General features: G+C 44.7%; 1 protein-coding gene across 1 annotated transcript in view; it reads left to right on the top strand.

The window, feature by feature from the left end:
* The window catches only part of kcp (kielin cysteine rich BMP regulator), a gene marked incomplete at its 5' end in the record, with an annotated part of 63,498 nt that overhangs the window by 26,608 nt on the left and 16,509 nt on the right, over positions 1 to 20,381 (top strand). The window contains 15 exons of the mRNA XM_079502308.1: positions 279 to 364; positions 1,200 to 1,293; positions 2,641 to 2,790; positions 4,173 to 4,279; positions 4,637 to 4,730; positions 6,717 to 6,890; positions 7,112 to 7,194; positions 8,332 to 8,425; positions 9,311 to 9,493; positions 9,766 to 9,936; positions 10,677 to 10,850; positions 12,159 to 12,241; positions 15,256 to 15,346; positions 16,015 to 16,091; positions 17,810 to 17,983. Coding sequence (XP_079358434.1) covers positions 279 to 364; positions 1,200 to 1,293; positions 2,641 to 2,790; positions 4,173 to 4,279; positions 4,637 to 4,730; positions 6,717 to 6,890; positions 7,112 to 7,194; positions 8,332 to 8,425; positions 9,311 to 9,493; positions 9,766 to 9,936; positions 10,677 to 10,850; positions 12,159 to 12,241; positions 15,256 to 15,346; positions 16,015 to 16,091; positions 17,810 to 17,983 — 1,835 coding nt within the window. The remainder of the gene's footprint in view (positions 1 to 278; positions 365 to 1,199; positions 1,294 to 2,640; positions 2,791 to 4,172; positions 4,280 to 4,636; positions 4,731 to 6,716; positions 6,891 to 7,111; positions 7,195 to 8,331; positions 8,426 to 9,310; positions 9,494 to 9,765; positions 9,937 to 10,676; positions 10,851 to 12,158; positions 12,242 to 15,255; positions 15,347 to 16,014; positions 16,092 to 17,809; positions 17,984 to 20,381) is intronic.

Below are 20,381 nucleotides of genomic sequence, written 5' to 3'. Positions count from 1 at the left end.
TGACCTCATCAAACCCTATACACTCAAGACACGCTCCATATATGGCCAGTACAGATTTAATTCCATATGTACTGCCCAGCAGTCTGCCGTCACCCAGGCAGATGTGTGCACGCTTTTCGCCCTCAGGGTGTCTTACTGGTTATTATTATTTCATATTCTTATTTCTTTCTGTGTCTTTTTTGTTCAATTTCCTTGCATTTTAGTTTTTATTCTCTTTGTCAAAGATAACATGAAAATGAGCTTATTACCGTGTCATGAATGGGGTCTTTTTTTCACAGAGTGTGAATATGACCGGAGGGTGTATGCTGATGGTAAGGTCTTCAGCCCTCCTGGGAGTGGACCCTGCTTGCAGTGTCGCTGTAAGGTGAGGCTGGTGGAGGTTGAGGAAAAGGCTCCCCTAAAACGCCTCTCATTTCATGGCCCTGGGAAGGACTCTTCCGTCCTCCCAGGGCACTGAATAGGGAAAGGAAGCACTTAAAGATGGAGGGCTCCAATTTCAAGGCAAGCAACGCAGGCTATGAAGCACTGGGCATAACAGGCAACGGATAAGGGATCTCTTAAAGGCCATGGCATGTGGCACAGTGATTGGTTACATTATTGTAACGCCCAAACCACACCTATGCATAATGTAACGGGTAATGGAGGTGTTTTAGGGATTTAGACAGGTAACCAAAATACCAACTTTAGTGGGGGAACACCCCTTCCCCACTGCTAAATCCCCATAATAATAATAATTATTATTATTATTAAATAGTGTATTTAGAATGCTCGAACAAAAATGGAGCCCGGAGTGCCGTGATCTTTGTACTTTTTCTGATTTGTATGTGTCTATGGAGTTACATTACTCTAGACCCCCATGTGTGATTCAAATATCCAAATATGTCTTCCCTGTGTATTTTTGGTTTCTTCCTGAAAGCATTTGAGTCAAAAGGCCCAATCGAAAATACACCATTTGTGTGACATCATAACCATAACCCCTCCCCCATTATCATACAACACACAGCTGTGGGCAAGGCTTAAGATCATGTAGGCGGTGCTACAGTGAAAACCAGGTATACTTAATGAACTGGTGGGTGTGGCCACATAAAAACATAATTTTACACTCTCACACACACACGCACACGCACACACACACACACACACAGTCACACACACACACTGAGCTTATTATGTGTCACACGTGCATGTTTGTGTTTCAGGGAGGTAACGTGATATGTCACGAGGAGAGATGTCCTCCTATCCAGTGCTCCAACCCCATCATAGACCCTCATCTCTGCTGCCCCGTCTGCAAAGGTACACACGCAAAAGTACAAAATCACATTTTTTTGCGTACAAATACTCTAATAAGTAAAAGTCTGAAATGCAATATTTACTTGAGTAAAAGTACAAAAGCATTGGTGTCAAGATGTACTTAAAATACCAAAAGTAAAAGTACTCATTATACAGAATTTCACAAGTTTTCACAAATATCATTAGAAAATAGCAGATCTAAAAGCTTGTGGCGTCACATCGCAACTCATTGTGAGCTTGCAATCTGGGAACACATCGTTAAAAAAAAAAAAACAGCACCCTCATTTTGATCAACGTTGTGTTATATCTCCTGGTGCCAACATCAATACAGCATGGAATTGTGGACAAAAATCTTGGTCTGAGAGGCTTAATGTCGTCAAATGGTGGTCCGTGGTTCAAACGCTGAATAAATAATGGACCTTGATGAAAAGGGTTGTAAACCACTGCCCTATAGGGGGTTTTAGATTGCATCATATAAGAAATGTGTTTGAAAAATAAACAAACCGTTTCACTCATATGGATATGAAGAATCAACTGACTGAGAGAAAACACTAATGTTTATACTGCTGCTGAATTAGTTACATTTTCACCAGAAACAGACTGTATCAAATATGACTGACGTAAACGATACAGAGACACCTCCCCGACAATATTTTGTTTTTGGACCACAATGCTTATACATGGGAAGGCACACCGCCACTCAAAGTGACTACCGGCCAATCACAGCGAGTCTTTATCCATATTATATCCATGTCATGATATTAGACTGGATATTGTCTGTGATTTTGGATATTGTACTATTGTGATATGGCATAAGTGTTCTATATTAAATATATAAATATCGGAACAAGAGAAATCGTTATCTGCAGATACTCAAATTCAAATGATCGGAATCGGATCGGGTGCAAAAAAAAGGATCGGGATTCGGGACATCCCTAGCGACACCCAATAGAATGTGGATAACAGGATGTTTGCCTGTTTGGTCCGCCCTCGGCCTTACTCTTCCTGTAGAGCGCTCACAGTATGTTTTCATTCCACTAATCCCCAATGTTCAAACGTTCTGAACGGCCCTGCCGACAGATTCAGTAGCGCAGCACGGAATCTGTTCTTGAGAGATCAGTGAGCTTGTAGACCATCTACTTGCAATTTATAGCTTTACTGTATGTTTTGTAGTAATAATCAAAATCTACAAAATAACTACTAACTAAAGTTTTCAAATGCACGCACGCACGCACGCACGCACGCACGCACGCACGCACGCACGCACGCACGCACGCACGCACGCACGCACGCACGCACGCACGCACACACACACACACTGAGAATCATCCAAACCTTGTCTTTCTTTAGCGTGTGTGTTGGATGGTACAGAGTACGAGGACGGCTCCCAGTGGCATCCGGAGGGACCCTGCTCCAGCTGCGCATGTGTGAACGGAGAGGCTGTGTGTACGCACACACAGTGTCCCCCTACTGACTGCCTGCACCCAACCAAAAACACTGGTAGGAATGTGTGTGTGTGTGTGTGTGTGTGTGTGTGTGTGTGTGTGTGTGTGTGTGTGTGTGTGTGTGTGTGTGTGTGTGTGTGTGTGTGTGTGTGTGTGCGTGTGTGCGTGTGCGTGTGCGTGGCTCTCTGTCTGTCAGTATGCCTGTGTCTGTGTATTAAGATCCCGCAGCTGCTGATACCTGAAATTTAAGGCAAAGCATCTAATAGTTCACGCAAAAAATGTCTCATTCAATTACCGTATATTTCCAAATAACAGCCCTTACTGAAATATCCGCCCACTACCTAATAACAGCCCAGGTTCTGACACCATTTTGCATAATAACCGCCTCGTCCAAATAACCGCGCTCGTCCGTATAAACGCCCATGGGCCATTATTTACAAAAGTCAGCCTCATTTATATTATTATATATACAGCGTGTTGAGCTTGCAGATCTCCTATTTTCTGCGCGCCACTCACCGTGGCCTCACCACCTTACAACAGCGCAACACCAAAGTCCTCCACATCCCCAAAATAAATCTATAGTTTAATTTGTGCCATACTCAGCCTATGCACAACCGTTTGTTTTAATTCAAAGTGGTATATATTCTGTGAAATGTTTATTGTCATTCCGTGTATCTACAAGCTCCAAGTGTTGCGTCCACAGCACGTTGTGAGCTTGCAGATCTTCTATTTTCGGTGCGCCACTCACCATGAATCCAAGCAGAGGTCCTACCACCACCACAAAGTCCTCAAATCAAATCAAATAAAGCTTTATTTATATAGCACATTTAAAACAATCGAGATTGACCAAATGATTTACACAATAAAATCTAGAAACAGTTATGCATACAAAATACAAAAACATCAAACAAGTATGTGCACCCACATAACAAAAAGTAGTGAAACAGTTCAAATGACAAAAAAAAGAGAATTAAATAGTTCAATGGACTGAGCACTTTTAATATAAAAAGGGAGACTATTCCAGAGAATGGGTTCTGCAACCGTGAAGACACGATCACCTCTGGATCTTAAATTGGACGGGGGAACAGTCAAAAGCAGCTGGCCGGCAGACCTCAAAGGTCTAGCTGGAGTATAATCATCCAAGAGGTCAGAAAGGTATGAAAAAATAAAAATAAATAACTACTGCAAATAGTGGCCTGGTTCCTTATAAACGCCCGGGGTCCAAATCGAACAGCCCGGGCTACTATTTGGAAAAATACGAGTAGGCCTACTCACCCCATAAAGCCTTGAATTTTCTTTTTCTTTATTATGCATTCCTAATTAGCTAACCAATAATTTGATGACCTGCTGTGTTTCCTGTAGGAGACTCAAAAAGGTCTCCTAGACTCTGCCGGTCACCTGAGTACGTTTAATTAATGTATATAATGTCTACCACAGGTTCCTGTTGTGCCGAGTGTGACAGCTGCACCTACAACCACCGCATCTACAGCAACAGACAGAGGTTCACAACCCCTGATCAGCCCTGTCACGTCTGCACCTGTCTGGTGAGAACAACCCCACACTATCCCTGATCAGCTCACATGAACATGAACCAGGTGTAAAAAAAAAAACGCTGTCTTTTATTTTACCTACCATAGAAAGTAAAGGGAAAAAAATTAATAATAATAATAATAATAATAATAATAATAATAATAATAATAATAATAATAATAACAATAACAATAATAATAATAATAATAATAATAAAATAAACCTATACTAGTAGGCTACTTGAGAACATGTACTTATTTACTTTACACCACTTTTTTGGGATTTGGGGGAAAGCACACTAAATCAGCACTGAAGAATGATTTTGTATTTGACTTTGTGTTACTGACATACCTCTGTAACGCCCTTCTCAGGATGGTACTGTAGATTGTAAGAGAAGACCCTGCCCTTCACTCAACTGCACCAACTCCTACACGCCAGCTGGAGAGTGCTGCCCCAAATGTCCAGGTAACCAAAATGCATGGTATATAATTTGCATGTAGGTGTGAAAGCATGCGAAGATTCCAATGGCATAGGGCTGGCACAACGGTTCATGGGGTGGCAGTGGCTCAGGGGTAGAGTGGCTGGTAGAGAGGCCGGATGGGAATGTGAGGTTCCCAGTTCGATTCCGGGCTCCCCCAGAGTTGTTGTCGAAGTGTAATTGAGCAAGACTCTGAGCCTTGCATGGTCCCAATGCTGCACATTGAGAACCGTAAATCGCCATTGATTTATTGTCACTCGAAAAGTAACTATATGAGGACTGAGAAGGGTCTACACGATCTCCACAAAAGTTTACTCATTTACTTTACTCAACACTTAAAGGAGCATTCAGTGATTTGGAAAAAAAACCCGGTCCACCCGGTAACAAGATGTGCACATGCACACACTCTACAGTGGGGGAAGTACAACAGACCAACAGCACGTGCACCAATGCCCGCCCCACTCGATCATGATTGGAGGAAGGCCCCTCTCATCCTGATTGGATGAAGGCTTTGCCACCCAAAGCCCAAACCGAAACTAGGGTTTTTTGACCCCAGGGGCTCACTGGGGACAGGGAGGAACTCCTTATATGGTCAGCACACTTTATAGTAGGGAGGATTATCCAAAAAATAAGAAAAAATAAGTGATATTTGAATTAAGTGAAATCACTGAATATACCTTTAATGTTATGTGACCATGTGAGTATAATATCTCTGCTGTCGGGAAGAAACCACATAACTCCAAGATTTTCATTTTTCAAGAGATGAAAAAAATATGTATATATATTTCTTTCTTCAGGAAATGAAGAAAACCTATATACTGCTATGACCAGTTCACATAGCGATTTAGTAACACAGACCAGGCTTTCCTCCGAGGTGGAAAGCCTGGTGGCGCGAGGTTAGTTGTAGCTTATTTGCAGAAAGGACAAGGGAGGAATCCATTGAACTGCAGTACTGAAAAATACAGGCTCGTTGGTCTAGGGGTATGATTCTCGCTTAGGGTGCGAGAGGTCCCGGGTTCAAATCCCGGACGAGCCCTAATTTTGACCCCTGGAGGTCTCAGGATTCAGAAACATTGCAAATTTACCTAAACACAAAACTCTCTATAGAGACACACGGGGACTACAAATTTCACGCCCCCAAATGAGACAGCGGCCTTCTGGTCCGTTTCAACGGTGCTGTCAATAGCAGCATACTTTTTTTTTTACCAGGAAAGCTGATCACGGAGCATATAAATGCATTTCAGAGAGAGAGAGTTGTTTCTTATAGACTTCGTAATCAAAAGGTGGGCTCGTCCGGGATTTGAACCCGGGACCTCTCGCACCCAAAGCGAGAATCATACCCCTAGACCAACGAGCCACTTAGAAGTGTTTGCTCTGATTGTTTGTTTAAATCTAGCTGCCTGCCAGTGGCTGACAGGCTGTCATTGGCACTGGGTATCAGGTTACTCAAATGATATACAGCAGAACATTGCCATCTAGTGGACAATGTAATACTGCCTCATCAAAGTTGGTATTGTGACTTTATATATTGTAAATTAATTGCATGAGGGGGGAGAGGTGGTGGAGTTAGCAATTTGAGAGTCCAATGGAGTTAAAAGGTTTTGTCTGAAGCACTTTTTAATACTTTCCATTGGTTCAGTATTTCTTTAACCAACAGACAGTAAAGGGTGTTCAAAGCATTGATTTATGGAAAATAAATCTAAAACCTCAAAAATTGAGTTAGGTGGTTTCCTCCTGACAGCTGCAATTTATACTAAACTAAAGATATATATACTAACTTAAAGTTGTATAAAAAATTGTATATACAGTATAATCTTTTTTTTTGTTCTGTTTTTTTATTTTTTGTATTCGAAAAATGTTCGCCAGGGCTGTAGATTATTCGAATATTGACTTTCATCAGTTTCTGGCATCCATATTAGTAGGCCTACCTATTTACTCATTCACGTTGTGTTGTGTGTATGTGTGTCCATTAGACTGTTCCTTTGAAAACCGCATATTCGTGGATGGTGAGGCGTTCCCTAACCCTGTGAGTGTGTGTGAGGAATGTGTGTGTGTGGAAGGCAGGGTGGACTGCCATCCACCACAGTGCCAACGGCCCAACTGCAACGCCCCTCTGCCTGGAACATGCTGTCACAACAACTGCAACGGTACCAAAGTTTCAAGTTTGCCCTGAAATGTATGCAGAGCTAATGGTGGTTAATGTATGTTTTGTAACAACAATCAAAATCTACAAAGTAACTAGTACCGGTAACTAAAGTTTTCAAATAATTGTAGTTGAGTAAAAGTATGAAGAAGTAACTGGTGAGAGAAAATACATGTACTTATTTTGCACCACCCCTTCAATTCCTTGTGGTTCCTCTGCATGTAGGCTGCAGCCATGCCGGGAAGGAGTATCCCAACGGACAGGAGTTCCCTCATCCTACTGACGCGTGCAGGACCTGCAACTGTATTGTAAGAATAGAAATGACGCCAATGGGCGGGCTCTATGCACACACACCATTTAGGAAAGAACTTGGACCCCTTCCCTACTTCTTTCACAGGTGTTACCGCTGAGTTTGTAAACACATCAAAGATGCGAATATAATCCATTTCTTTTTTCTTTTTTTTATAATATTTATATATTTAGGACACAAGTGCAATTCCCAGGATTCTTTTTTTTCACAACCTCTTCCCTCCTTCCCCCCTCATCCCTCTTCCAAGTGGCTCCATCTCCAATGTCTCTGTATAATCCTCGCTTTCTTCAGGTGGACTACATATGGCATCAAGTCAACACTTAACAGGGGCAACAGGGCAACAGAGTGTACATTTCAGAAGGAGAAAAAGAAGAAAGAGTGGGCAGAAAAAAGAAAAGGACAAAGACAAAAAAAAAACAACAACCAAGAAACGAAAGTATTTACATTATTGCTGAGGGGAACAAAAACAAAACGCCCAGGGCACCCCCCCACAGACCCGCCCACTGTCCTTTCTCTCCTGCCAGAACTAACAGGAAGCTCTCTTTGCCTTGTGTGTTCTTGGGGGATAGCAGGCACTGAAAGGTCTCTAGGACTATGGTTTGCCTCCTGCCTAGTGTCCTCCTACCAGACTGTTCGTCTGTGCAGTGTGCATGTGTCCATCCTTGTCCACACTTGGCCTTACTCTGGTGTATTTGAGTCAATTGAGCCTTCTCTGCGTCTGTGTCACTGTCATAGTTGTTGTCGTTGAATCTGTCCTACCGAGTCTCTCTTCCTCCCCACCTCTCTAGAGACTCTAGTCTGGGGGTATTAATCATTTGTACGTTCTGTATACTAATGATGGTTCTGTTCCATTCTGGTCAAACAGAGGGTCCATTTGGTTCCCGTTGTAAGGTTTTGGTTCCATTTGTACACTCAGAATTAAATTAAAACGTTTGAGAACCACTGCACACTAAATGGAACAGAGCCTTAATTAGTATCATCAGCAACACCTGTGAAGTAAGTAGGGAAGCGGCCCGGAAGTAAGAAGAGTTATTCTGTGTGCATGTAGCCCATTCAACCATACGTTTTTTAAGCAGAAGTACAGGTAATATAGGGTCTGATGATGTGTAATAAATTGTGTATACTGTAATTGTAGAATGGAAATGTCCAGTGTCTGATGAAGAGGTGCCCGCCACTACAGTGTTCCAGCCCTAACCTGCTGCCTGGAGACTGCTGCCCCCAGTGTCCTGGTAAGGAATTACAAAGATGCAGAGAACAAGGTAGAAAGAATTCTGGGGCTTTAGGTAGGTGATGTGAAGAGTTTTGTTAAAGATGGGGTGCCGTGATTTTTCCCCCCTAAAACATGATCATCAGGTATTATTGCGACTGTAGATTTCTATGTCATATATGGCTAGGGATGGAGCTTGATAACCTATACCCGATAAAATCAGATAACAAGCTTATTGAGTACCCATTATCAATAAGCTTTGGGCTTATCAAGCCTGAAATCGGGCATAGCGGCCCATGACATCATGTTTAAACAATCAAGATAAGAGGCGATCAAAAAATGAATGTAATGATCCATGCTGTCACAAACATGTCAGTCTAAAAGTGTATTGATACCTGCCAACCAGCGCTGCCCGGGGAAACTAAACAAAATTACGCTTTTAAAGTGACATGCAACCATATGGGTCCATTTGGTTGCATTTGTACACTCTCAGAGTTATGGGGGTCTTTGCAAATAAAACATTTGAGAACCACTCATACTAGTTGGACTCATACAATTTATAATTTAGGCCCCTCACGTATGGGACGTAGGGCCAATATCAGGCTTTAGTTCTGACATACTATTAGACCGACAGCCAACCCCAACCCTGTGTGTTTTCGATTAATCTATCATGGTTAAAATGGAGGTTGAAGTTACAGTGGGTTTGTATGGGAAGGGGGTGGGGCAGCTAAAATGAATATCAAATATCTAAATACTGAATCGAGCAACTTAAAAACTGTCTGGGGCGTTCGCCTGAGTAGACGATAAAATGACCAAATCTTTTTTGGAAAGTGAAATATTCCTTTAAGTAAATGTACTTAGTTACTTTCCACCACTGTTCAGAAAGCTTTATTTTGTATCGTGCCAGCACCTCCCTTGGACTGCGTGTTCGGACAGCAACCCTACAGACACACAGAGCGTTTCTACGACCCGGCGGACGCCTGTCGCTCGTGTCTCTGCTCCAATGGGACGGTTCACTGCCAACGCAAGCCCTGCCCACACGCTCACTGCTCGCACCCCATCACGCAGCAGTGCTGCCGGACCTGCGAAGGTACAGCTTCCCCCTTCTTATTTTATTCATATACGCACGCACACCACGCGCACGCATGCACACACACACACACACACACACACACACACACACACACACACACACACACACACACACACACACACACACACACACACACACACACAATGTAAAATTTTGATGATGAATTCTCAGCACACATTATGAAATGGGCTGCTCTCGTTAACAACAAATTCTTTACGTTCGTTACCATTCTGTACACGTCTTGTGAATCTCTTTCACTCTGCCACCAGGCTGTCTGTATGAGGGCCGGGAGCGAGCTAGTGGGGAGACATGGGATGACAGGTCAGACCCGTGTGGAGTGTGTGTGTGCCGCGAGGGCACCGTCACATGTGAGCGCAAGCGATGTCCCCCAGCCAACTGCAAATACCCTGTCCAGAGAAAATGCTGCATGACCTGCGATGGTGAGTGAGTGAGTGAGTGGGACAGCATTAGTAGCTTCTAGCCATACATACAGTATGTTTAGGCCCCACTGGTGCACTTTGGTGCACTGTAATGATCACATGATCACATTCACCAGCTAATGATAACATTGCATATGCCTATTACTACTATGACTAAGTCTCTGAGACTCTGGGCAGTATTATGCGTGTCTTAAGTACCAGGTCTTGTGACTTAACTTAAGACCTGGAGGCGTGGTCAATGCTGTTTGGCCACTCAGAATAGCCAAATGGCATTGCTCACGCCTCCAGGTCTTAAGTTAAGTAATTAGACCTGGTACTTAAGACACGCATAATACTGCCCATTGTCTCACTCTCTCCAATTGTCGCCCTCTTTCTCTCTCTCTCTCTCTCTCTCTCTCTCTCTCTCTCTCTCTCTCTCTCTGTCACCCTCTCTCTCTGTCACCCCCTCTCTCTCTCTCTCTCTCTCTCTCTCTCTCTCTCTCTCTCTCTCTCTCTCTCTGTCACCCTCTCTCTCTGTCACCCTCTCTCTCTGTCACCCTCTCTCTCTGTCACCCCCTCTCTCTCTCTCTCTCTCTCTCTCTCTCTCTCTCTCCCTCCCTGTCACCCCCCCTCTCTCTCTCTCTCTCTCTCTCTCTCTCTCTCCCTCCCTGTCACCCTCTCTCTCTCTCTCTCTCTCTCTCTCTCTCTCTCTCTCTCTCTCTCTCTCTCTCTCTCTCTCCCCCCCCCCCCCCCCTCTGTAGGTTGCATGTTTGATGGCCGAGAGCATCCCGACGGCTTTGAGTTTGCCAGCGATGCAGATCCGTGCAGCGTGTGCACGTGTTACGGCGGGGAGGTGGTGTGCACGCGGCTGCCGTGTTACCAAGACTGCACGCACGCTTACACCCTGCCCGGACAGTGCTGTGGAGAATGCAACCGTATGTGCATGTTATCACATATCACTGCATGAACCGCATTACGTTGATTTTGAGTGGTGCCTCCGCTCCATTATGCAGCTATGTGTGTCCCTATGTCCACGTACGTACGTGTCTGTCTCTGTGTCCGTCCGAGCACGGAAAGCTGCAACACGGTAATTCTGTCATTTCTCGATCGTTTCGGACGCGGGAAGGCTCGCCGGAACCGGGCCGCCCCCCTGGGTGCATTCCTGGGGGCTGGATCTTCCGGGGATCCCACACATTTCTCGAAGATTTTTTTCAAAAATAATCAAAGTACAGTACAGAGAACAGTACATTACAATACGGTACAGAGCACAGTACAGTAAGTATAACAATAAATGCATAGTTGCACCGCTCAGTTCACACAGGTGTGATTTCTTTTTTGCATGTCACATGCGCCAGTGGTTCGCAAAACTTTCAGCTCGCGTGACCCAAAACAGAAATTTGATATTCGTCCCGGGGACCAAAAAAACTAATATTTGTTGTACTGTACCAATTTTTTGGAATTTCGTTTTGTTATTAATTCATGAAAGGTTTTAAAGTATTAATGTTTTGAAATAATAATAATGAAAAACCAAATGTAGAGGAAAACGAAGGGGAATGTGTCTGCGACCCACACATGGGTGGGAAACATTTAGATCCACAAGCTCAATGAACTTTTAGATTGGCTATTTTCAACTTCATCTTACCATAAAGTATACAATATTGCTTTAGTGGCAAAAACTTTCTGAGATTATGATGCTAAATCATAGATAGAAAGGAATAGATGTGTCATAAGCACTACTTCCCTATTCACAGTAACGACATCGATGATGCTTATTACCTTTAACGAATCTTCATATGGAACAATGCGTTATGGAGGCCCCCCATGATAGAATAGATTGATTATGTCTGCTTAACTCGTTCACCACCGACATCGCCATCTGCCTGGTGGCATAGAACGCCACCGTTAAGTTCAATGTTAAGTTTGTTAACCGTCTTATTTTGATTGCCGTTTCTCTCGGAAACGGCAATCAAATGTTATTTAATTCACCCAAAACATACATTTTGTAACCGGCGATCATATCGTTTATAGAAATGAGCCACAAATCAAGCTTGTTTTGATCAAAAACGCAGCCTGAAAGTGAAAGAAGAATCTGAGATACAGTAAATATCTGCCTTAATGAACTGCCAAGTCCACGTCTAACCATGTATCAACTAGTTTGCTGTATAACTATAACAATGTTCTGTTGTGCCTTCGTTGTTTTTTCTGCATTGGTTATGTAACCGTGTCTTCATGTCACACTGTAGGTTGTTTCCATAACAATGTAGTTCTCACCAATGGACAGTCCTTCCCTGACCCAAGTAACCCCTGCTCTGAGTGTACCTGCCAGGTAACATGCACGCACGCACGCACGCACGCACGCACGCACGCACGCACGCACGCACGCACGCACGCACGCACGCACGCACGCACGCACGCACGCACGCACGCACACACACACACACACACACACACACACACACACACACACACACACACACACACACACACATACACATACACATACACACACAAACACACTTACGTCAGTTGGTCGATCTTGACGATGACGTTGCTCCAAATACAATTTAGGAGTTGATTATTGTGGTTTTGTCTGTCGCCTGTGCATAGCCAGGTGGCTGCTCAGACCGATGCGTGATCCGCAGACTTTGTCACAGGTGGGGCAGTGGAAGGCAGCAGTGGTGGTCGGTGGTCTGCTTTGGCACAGTGGTGCCTCTGTGCACACCGCTGTAGCCTACTCTCCCTGTACTGATTCCCCATGGTGACAGGTAGATCAATAGCCAGGTGTGGCGATCAACAGCCAGGGACTCTAGTGCTGGTGGTTTGATGTCACACTTCTTCAGGATGGTTTTAATGTGGTTCTTGAACCGCTTTTTCTGACCCCCAGCAGACCTTTGAACCATCTAGAAGTTGGCAGGGGGGAGACGGTGGGCTTGCATACGGATCACATGCCCGACCCTTTTGGCCAGGGAGTGCTGTGATGCTGGGTGTGTTGGTCCGGTCATATATTTCAATGTAGGGCACCCTGTCTTCCCAGGTCAAACCCAGGATCCTTTGGAGGCAGAAGATGTCGAAGGCCTCTAGAGCATAGATATTAAAAAAATATAGATGTCTCATTGGCCGCTGCAGTTCGTTGGAGCGACCTGTCTCCAACGTGAGGAGGAAGTCAAGCGGAATCTTGAAGGCATGCGCCTCTGATTGGTCTACCGAACGTCCCCTTCCGTTCTTCCGTTTTGCTTCCGCTATGCTTTGCAAGGAATGTCGGGAAAGCTTGCAAATGCAATTACGTATCGCCATCGCTTCCCGTTGCCTCCATGTTGTCTTCCGTTGAGATACAGACGCCCTAGAGCCGGAAGAGGCGTCTACCTTTATATGTCTATGCTAGAGACTGTGTATGTGCCTCTGGTAGTGTCCAGGTTTCCGAGCTGTAGAGCAACGTGGAGAGGCAAAGACTGCCTTATACACAGCTGCCTTAGTGGAGATGGTGAGGTTCCTGAATTGAATGAGCTATTTGTGTTATAATGCATCCAGCATCGCCGTGTTGTGACGTCATTCAATATTTTGCCTCCGTCCACAGTAATCTTAGCGACAATTTACAATTTACAATTTAGGCATTTAGCAGACGCTCTTAATCCAGAGCGACTTACATTAAGCAATAACAAAAGCATGGCATACATCACATATATAAAAAGTAGTTATCATGAATCATGCGTAGACTAAGAACGTAACAGTGGAGTATCTATGTAAACTATACATACTATACTATATAATATATTATACATGTGTACTATAAAGTGCTATGACTACATAAAGTGCAATTCTAGAGCTGTCTACGTAACAAGCTATAAGTCTGTTTAAAATACTATCTAAGTCTACATAATGTGCTATCTAAGGGGCTAGGCTAGGGCAAGTGCTACGGGCCATGGTGGAGTCTGAAGAGGTGGGTTTTCAGACTACGGCGGAAGATTGGGAGTGAGGCTGCAGTTCTGACTGTGATGGGAAGTGCATTCCATAGTTTTGGAGCCAGAAGGGAGAAGAGTTTGGGACGTGTGGAGCGTTGTCCCGGCGTTTTTATTGAAGGTACCTCCAGCTTCCCTGCGTTGGCTGATCTGAGTGCGCGGGAGGGTTTGTAGGGTACGATCATACTTGTGAGATATGGGGGGGCCATGCCTTTGGTTGCTTTGAATGCCAGCATCAGAGTTTTGTATTCTGTGCGGGCAGCGACCAGGAGCCAATGGAGGGAGCGGAGAAGGGGGGTGACGTGTGAGAATTTTGGCTGGTTGAAGACCAAGCGGGCTGCGGCATTTTGGATCAGTTGGAGGGGCTTAAGTGCACATGCCGGTAGGCCAGTAAGGAGGGAGTTACAATAGTCAAGTTTTGACAAGACTGTTGTCTGGATTAGGAGCTGGGCTGACTCCTGGGTGAGGAACGGTCTAATTCGTCGTATGTTGTAGAGTGTAAACCTACAGGATCTAGTGACAGCTGTGATGTGTGTTTTGAACGAGAGCTGACTGTCCAGGACAACACCAAGGTTCCTGGCTGTCGGGACAGACTTTACCAGGGCGTTGTCTACGGAGATAGTTAGCTCCCGCATAGGGCAGGACTTAGCTGGGAAGAACAGAAGCTCAGTCTTGTCTGGGTTCAGCTTGAGGTGGTTGGAAGACATCCACTGTGAGATGTCAGCCAGGCATGCAGTGATGCGTTCTTCTACCTGGGTGGCAGAGGGGGGGAAGGATAGAAACAGTTGTGTGTCATCGGCATAGCAGTGATAGGATATATTGTGAGCAGAGATGATGGTGCCAAGGGATTTAGTGTACAGTGAGAAGAGGAGGGGACCAAGTACAGATCCCTGTGGGACCCCAGTTTGGAGGGTGCGGGGGAATGATAGCAAACCTTTCCAAGAAACCTGGTAAGTCCGGTCAGAGAGGTAGGAGGAGAACCACTTCAGCGCCGTCCCGCCGATGCCTAGATCAGCTAGGGTGCCTAGGAGCAGCTGGTGGTTCACTGTGTCAAATGCCGCCGATAGGTCTAGGAGAATCAGGACTGCAGAGTGGGAAGCAGCCTGGGCAGCATGTAGTGCTTCTGTGACTGCGAGGAGTGCAGTTTCCGTGGAGTGTGCCTTCTTGAATCCTGACTGGTTGGGATCCAGCAGGTTGTTCTGTGAGTGTGTGTGTGACGATCACACACACACACACACACACACACACACACACACACACACACACACACACACACACACACACACACACACACACACACACACACACACACACACACACACACACACACACACACACACACAGTGTACCATGCAAAGTATGTACCCAATGTCTTTCCCTGCAGAGTGGCTCAGTGAGATGTTTGAAGAAACGGTGTCCTCCAGCCCTCTGTCCGCATGCTGTCACCGACCCCTGTGGCTGCCCTGTCTGTGAAGGTAATGTATAGACCACCATCATGTACTGTCTGTGAAGGTATAGACCACCATCATGTACTGTCTGTGAAGGTATAGACCACCATCATGTACTGTCTGTGAAGGTATAGACCACCATCATGTACTGTCTGCCCTGTCTGTGAAGGTATAGACCACCATCACTTACTGTCTGCCCTGTCTGTGAAGGTATAGACCACCATCATGTACTGTCTGTGAAGGTATAGACCACCATCATGTACTGTCTGCCCTGTCTGTGAAGGTATAGACCACCATCACTTACTGTCTGCCCTGTCTGTGAAGGTATAGACCACCATCATGTACTGTCTGTGAAGGTATAGACCACCATCATGTACTGTCTGTGAAGTATAGACCACCATCATGTACTGTCTGTGAAGGTATAGACCACCATCATGTACTGTCTGTGAAGGTATAGACCACCATCATGTACTGTCTGTGAAGGTATAGACCACCATCATGTACTGTCTGTGAAGGTATAGACCACCATCATGTACTGTCTGTGAAGGTATAGACCACCTTCATGTACTGTCTGTGAAGGTATAGACCACCTTCATGTACTGTCTGTGAAGGTATAGACCACCTTCATGTACTGCACAATACAAACAGAGAAGTGGGTGGGTGAAAAATACTTGTTTTTTCCCCCCCACATCTAGGTTGTCTCTTGGACGGTGCGACCTATGTTGATGGACAGGTCCTTCAAAGAAGCGGATGTGAGGAATGCAGATGTTCGGTGAGTTTGGATTCAAGTCGGTGATTGCATAGATTGCATAGCAGCCAGTATGTCTTCTATAGAAGCATCTCTTGTACTGAGAATAGCCGATCTACAAGCTCACAACACGTTGAAAATGACACAACACCTCTTTGCAAATGTACACATCCCACAAAATGCACTGAGAGACATGACAAATAGAACTGGCAGCTGGTCAGCTGGCCAGAAAATGGGTTGGCCTAAACTCACACTCCACACGAGACATACTCTTCCTTCCATATGGCGAAGGGGGGCTGGGGGTCCCAAATGTAGAACAAGGCTAACCCACCTACTACACATGCTCAATAATGATGATGGCACCACCGTCAGAGAAATGGCCAGGGCATCACTCTTACTGGACTTGCGCAGGAGGAAGGTCCCCCTGGCTGCTGCAGACCAAAATAACTTCCTGGGCTTTAGGAGGAAAGATTCTGGGAAACTGGACTCACAAGCCAAGGGCTTTGGGGTCTGGTCTGATTGGCCAGATCTCAATGACCTCTGCCATCGGACAGGATTCCAGGTAAAATGGGCAAAGAACAATGAAAACGTGCCCATCTCTGATGGATTAATTACAGACTCCAGCGTGGTCCAGCGGGCGACTGTGGCTCTGGAGGTAGAGCAGGTCGTCCAATGATCCATGGGTCGGCGGTTCGAATCCCGGCTCCTCCTGTCTACATGTCTAAGTGTCCTTGGGCAAGACATTGAACCCCAAATTGCTCCCGATGTGCTGTTTGGTACCTTGCAGGGCTTCCGCCGCAATCGGTGTATGAATGTGTGTGTGTGAATGGGTGAATGTAATGCACTATGTAAAGCGCCTTGGATAAAGGCACTATATAAATGCACCATTTACCATTTAGTGGAGGCTACTCTCACCTACCAGGGAGGGGACACTAGACTACAGGTAGAACCCAAACAACATTGGTGTGGCTACAGGGAATGTTGGCCTGTGTTGATTCAACTGTTTCACATTTGATGTACAAAAATGCTGCTATTGGGGAGGATGTTTTAAAATTAGTATTACTATAGTAAGTATTACTAATTTATATTACCAACAAAGTACAATCTGTCAATCTGGTATGACATCCACACTCCACTAAGTATAAACCATCCTGATTCTGAACAACACCTGGAATCCATCACACAAAGAAATGTGTATATTGCTCGCCACGACTGTATCGTTGACCTAGTGTCTCATGCAGTTCGAAAATATATGCCAACCAATGCAGCAATGTATAAACATTCAAGAGTGTTACCGGATTGGTTCAGTTGTGCATGCGATGTCTTTGCTAACATCATCACAAATATACACCTGATGTTGTTTTTGTTGACACCAGCCACAAGGAAGTCCTGGTTTTGGAGGTGGGCTATGTGTCTTTGATTTGTACATGGACCAGGCATTCCAAGATAAACATTCTACCAAGTACCAACCATTACTTGTAATCATAACAAACCTCAGGTATCGATGTAGGTTCGTCATACTGATATTTGGAAGCCTGGGCCATGTACATAAACTGACCATAAACTGTGTGTGTGTGTGTGTGTGTGTGTGTGTGTGTGTGTGTGTGTGTGTGTGTGTGTGTGTGTGTGTGTGTGTGTGTGTGTGTGTGTGTGTGTGTGTGTGTGTGTGTGTGTGTGTGTGTGTGTGTGTGTGTGTGTGTGTGTGTGTGTGTGTGTGTGTGTGTGTGTGTGTGCACACGCAGAGAGGTGAAGTGGTGTGTGTCCAGCGGAGGTGTCCCACCATAGCCTGTCCTCACCCGGCATTGGATGGCTGTGCGTGCGCCGTGTGCGACGGATGCCGCTTTAACGGGCGAGACTGCATCAACGGAGATCGCTTCACACACCCGACAGACCACTGTCAGCTCTGCTCCTGCCTGGTACTAACCCTAATAATAATAATAATTAATTATTTCTCTCCCATGTCCGTATATATGCGTACCCCCCAGCTAGGGGACGTTATTTGCGAAGTCCGTATACGGACCCCAACATATACTCCGTGTATATAATAGTTGAGCCCCACTGCAGTTTTTAACGTTGATCCGGTTGCTATGCAACGCCTCCGTCACTACCAGCTATGGGACGTTAAATCTGATGTCCATTTGTTTACCTCGGTTCAAAGCAGGATTTTCAAGTCGGGAATCTAGGATCGCTGTCCTTGGTGGTATTCAGCCATCCAAAGTTCGGATGTCATTTGTGACTTTGTACCGCATCGCTCCCGACATGTAAACATTTCTGGCGAGAGGTAAACAGCGTGCGCTAATGCTAATGATAGCAAAGTGTGTGTATTGAGTGTGTGTATGAGGCTGGCGGGGGTGGAATCTCCTTCTCTTAAAGTGAACGCTGATGGTGGCACAGGTTAACTACATTCATGCTACCTCGGGGCGACTGATTGCCTCGTCACTCAAGGGTCCTTCTGGCCGATCCACACGGTCACGACTCTTTTCTGTTCTGGCCCCACAGTGGTGGAATGAACTCCCCACTGATGTTAGGACAGCAGAGTCACTGCCCATATTTCGCCGCAGGTTGAAAACCCACCTCTTCAGGAAACACTACCCTTCCTCTCTGCCTGACCTACTTGTTGTTAACTAGTTGTACGAACGCTTGTTTTCTATTGTTGTATTGTTTATTGGATCTTGTTTAGTCGATACACTTAATTGTTTTAGCTCATGCTCATTTGATTTAGCTATTTTGTCTCATCTGTTTAAGGAAATAGGTAGCTGATATATTGCACTTTTACCTTAGCGCTAGGTATACTCTTGGTTGCTTGTTTTTGCAGAAAATGCACTAAAGACTTCTGGTGATTAGTAGTTTTTGTTCCCTACCTATGTTGAATACACTTATTGTAAGTCGCTTTGGATAAAAGCGTCTGCTAAATGACTGTAATGTAATGTAATGTAATGCTAACAGCTGGCACAGAAAGAATTAAGTAGCCTACAGGTACTCAATTACTGTACTTTTTACGTACAGTTTTGAGGTACTTACTGGAGTATTTACAATTTTCGATTTTACTCCACTAAATCTCCACTAAATCTCAGAGACAAATATTGTACTTACAATTATTGGAAAACTTTAGTTTAGTATTATTTTCAAAACATACATTAACCACTTCAGCCCTATTTAAACTTTGGCTGTTTGAAAATTAATAATAACTAGAAAAAGTGCCCCTCGGGGCACAGGTCTCCACCAAGCCAGGTCAGGTTGTGGCCTCCTGGTGGCGCTATAATAGGACAATGTGAAAAGGTGCCATTTCTTCATACGCCTTTGATGGCAATTGGATGATTTGAGGCATTTTGCATTTTGTTCCAAAAATGTGTTTTGCAAAAATCAACCTGTTGGTGGCGCTATAACAGGCCAATGTGAAAAGGGTGGGATATATTCCTCAGCCTAGTAAGAAAATGTGTGAAAGATTTCACGTAAATTGCACGCCGCATGCGTTCATGATTTGAGGCTTGTGTTCAAAACGGGGCAATCTTGCAAACTTTGAAAGCCAATTATAGCCAATTAGGATAGAATATGAAATATCGGACAGATCCGACTTAAGCACATGACTATAGAGATACTGTGTAACGATTTGTGAGATTTTTGGACAGAATCTGGAAAAGTAATATCAAAAAATTTGTTTTACAAAAGTCGGCCTCCTGGTGGCGCTATAAAAGGCAGATGCGGAAAATGCAGGTCAAAGGTTTGTCCTTGGCCTCTAGGGAGTGTGCATGCAACGTTTCACGCAGATTGGTGCAGTTTTAGGTAAAACATTTGAAAAGCTGCCTCATGGTGGCGCTATAACAGGCCGTTCTGGAAAATGTGGGGCAGAGGTTCATCGTTGGCATCCAGGGAGTGTGTGTGCAAAGTTTGGCATCGACCGGGTTAACGGTGCCGGAGATTAGCTGGTAACAGACAGACGGACGGAAGGACGGACACACACACACACACACGGACGGAGTGCAAAACATACTCTCTCCCCATGCCTTCGGCCTGGTGGAGACAATAATAATAATAATAATAATAATAATAATTTTGGAAAAAAACCTCCTCCAGGAGGAGGCCGGAGGAGACAAAAAAATCTAAAAGATTTTTTACAGATAAATGAAAACAGTAAATGAAAAAACACGGCCCTCACGTATTAATTAGAATTTAGAAGGACAATATCAGTCACCAGAAAAAAAGGACGGGTGTTTTAAATTACAGTGGGTTTGTATAGGAAGGGGGCGGGGCAGCTACAATGATTATCAAATATCTAAATACTGAATCGAGCAACTTAAAAACAGTCTGGGGTGT

Source organism: Electrona antarctica, assembly GCF_951216825.1.
Source record: "Electrona antarctica genome assembly, chromosome: 5".
Taxonomy (NCBI): domain Eukaryota; kingdom Metazoa; phylum Chordata; class Actinopteri; order Myctophiformes; family Myctophidae; genus Electrona; species Electrona antarctica.
This window is presented reverse-complemented; position numbering and strand designations above follow the sequence as displayed.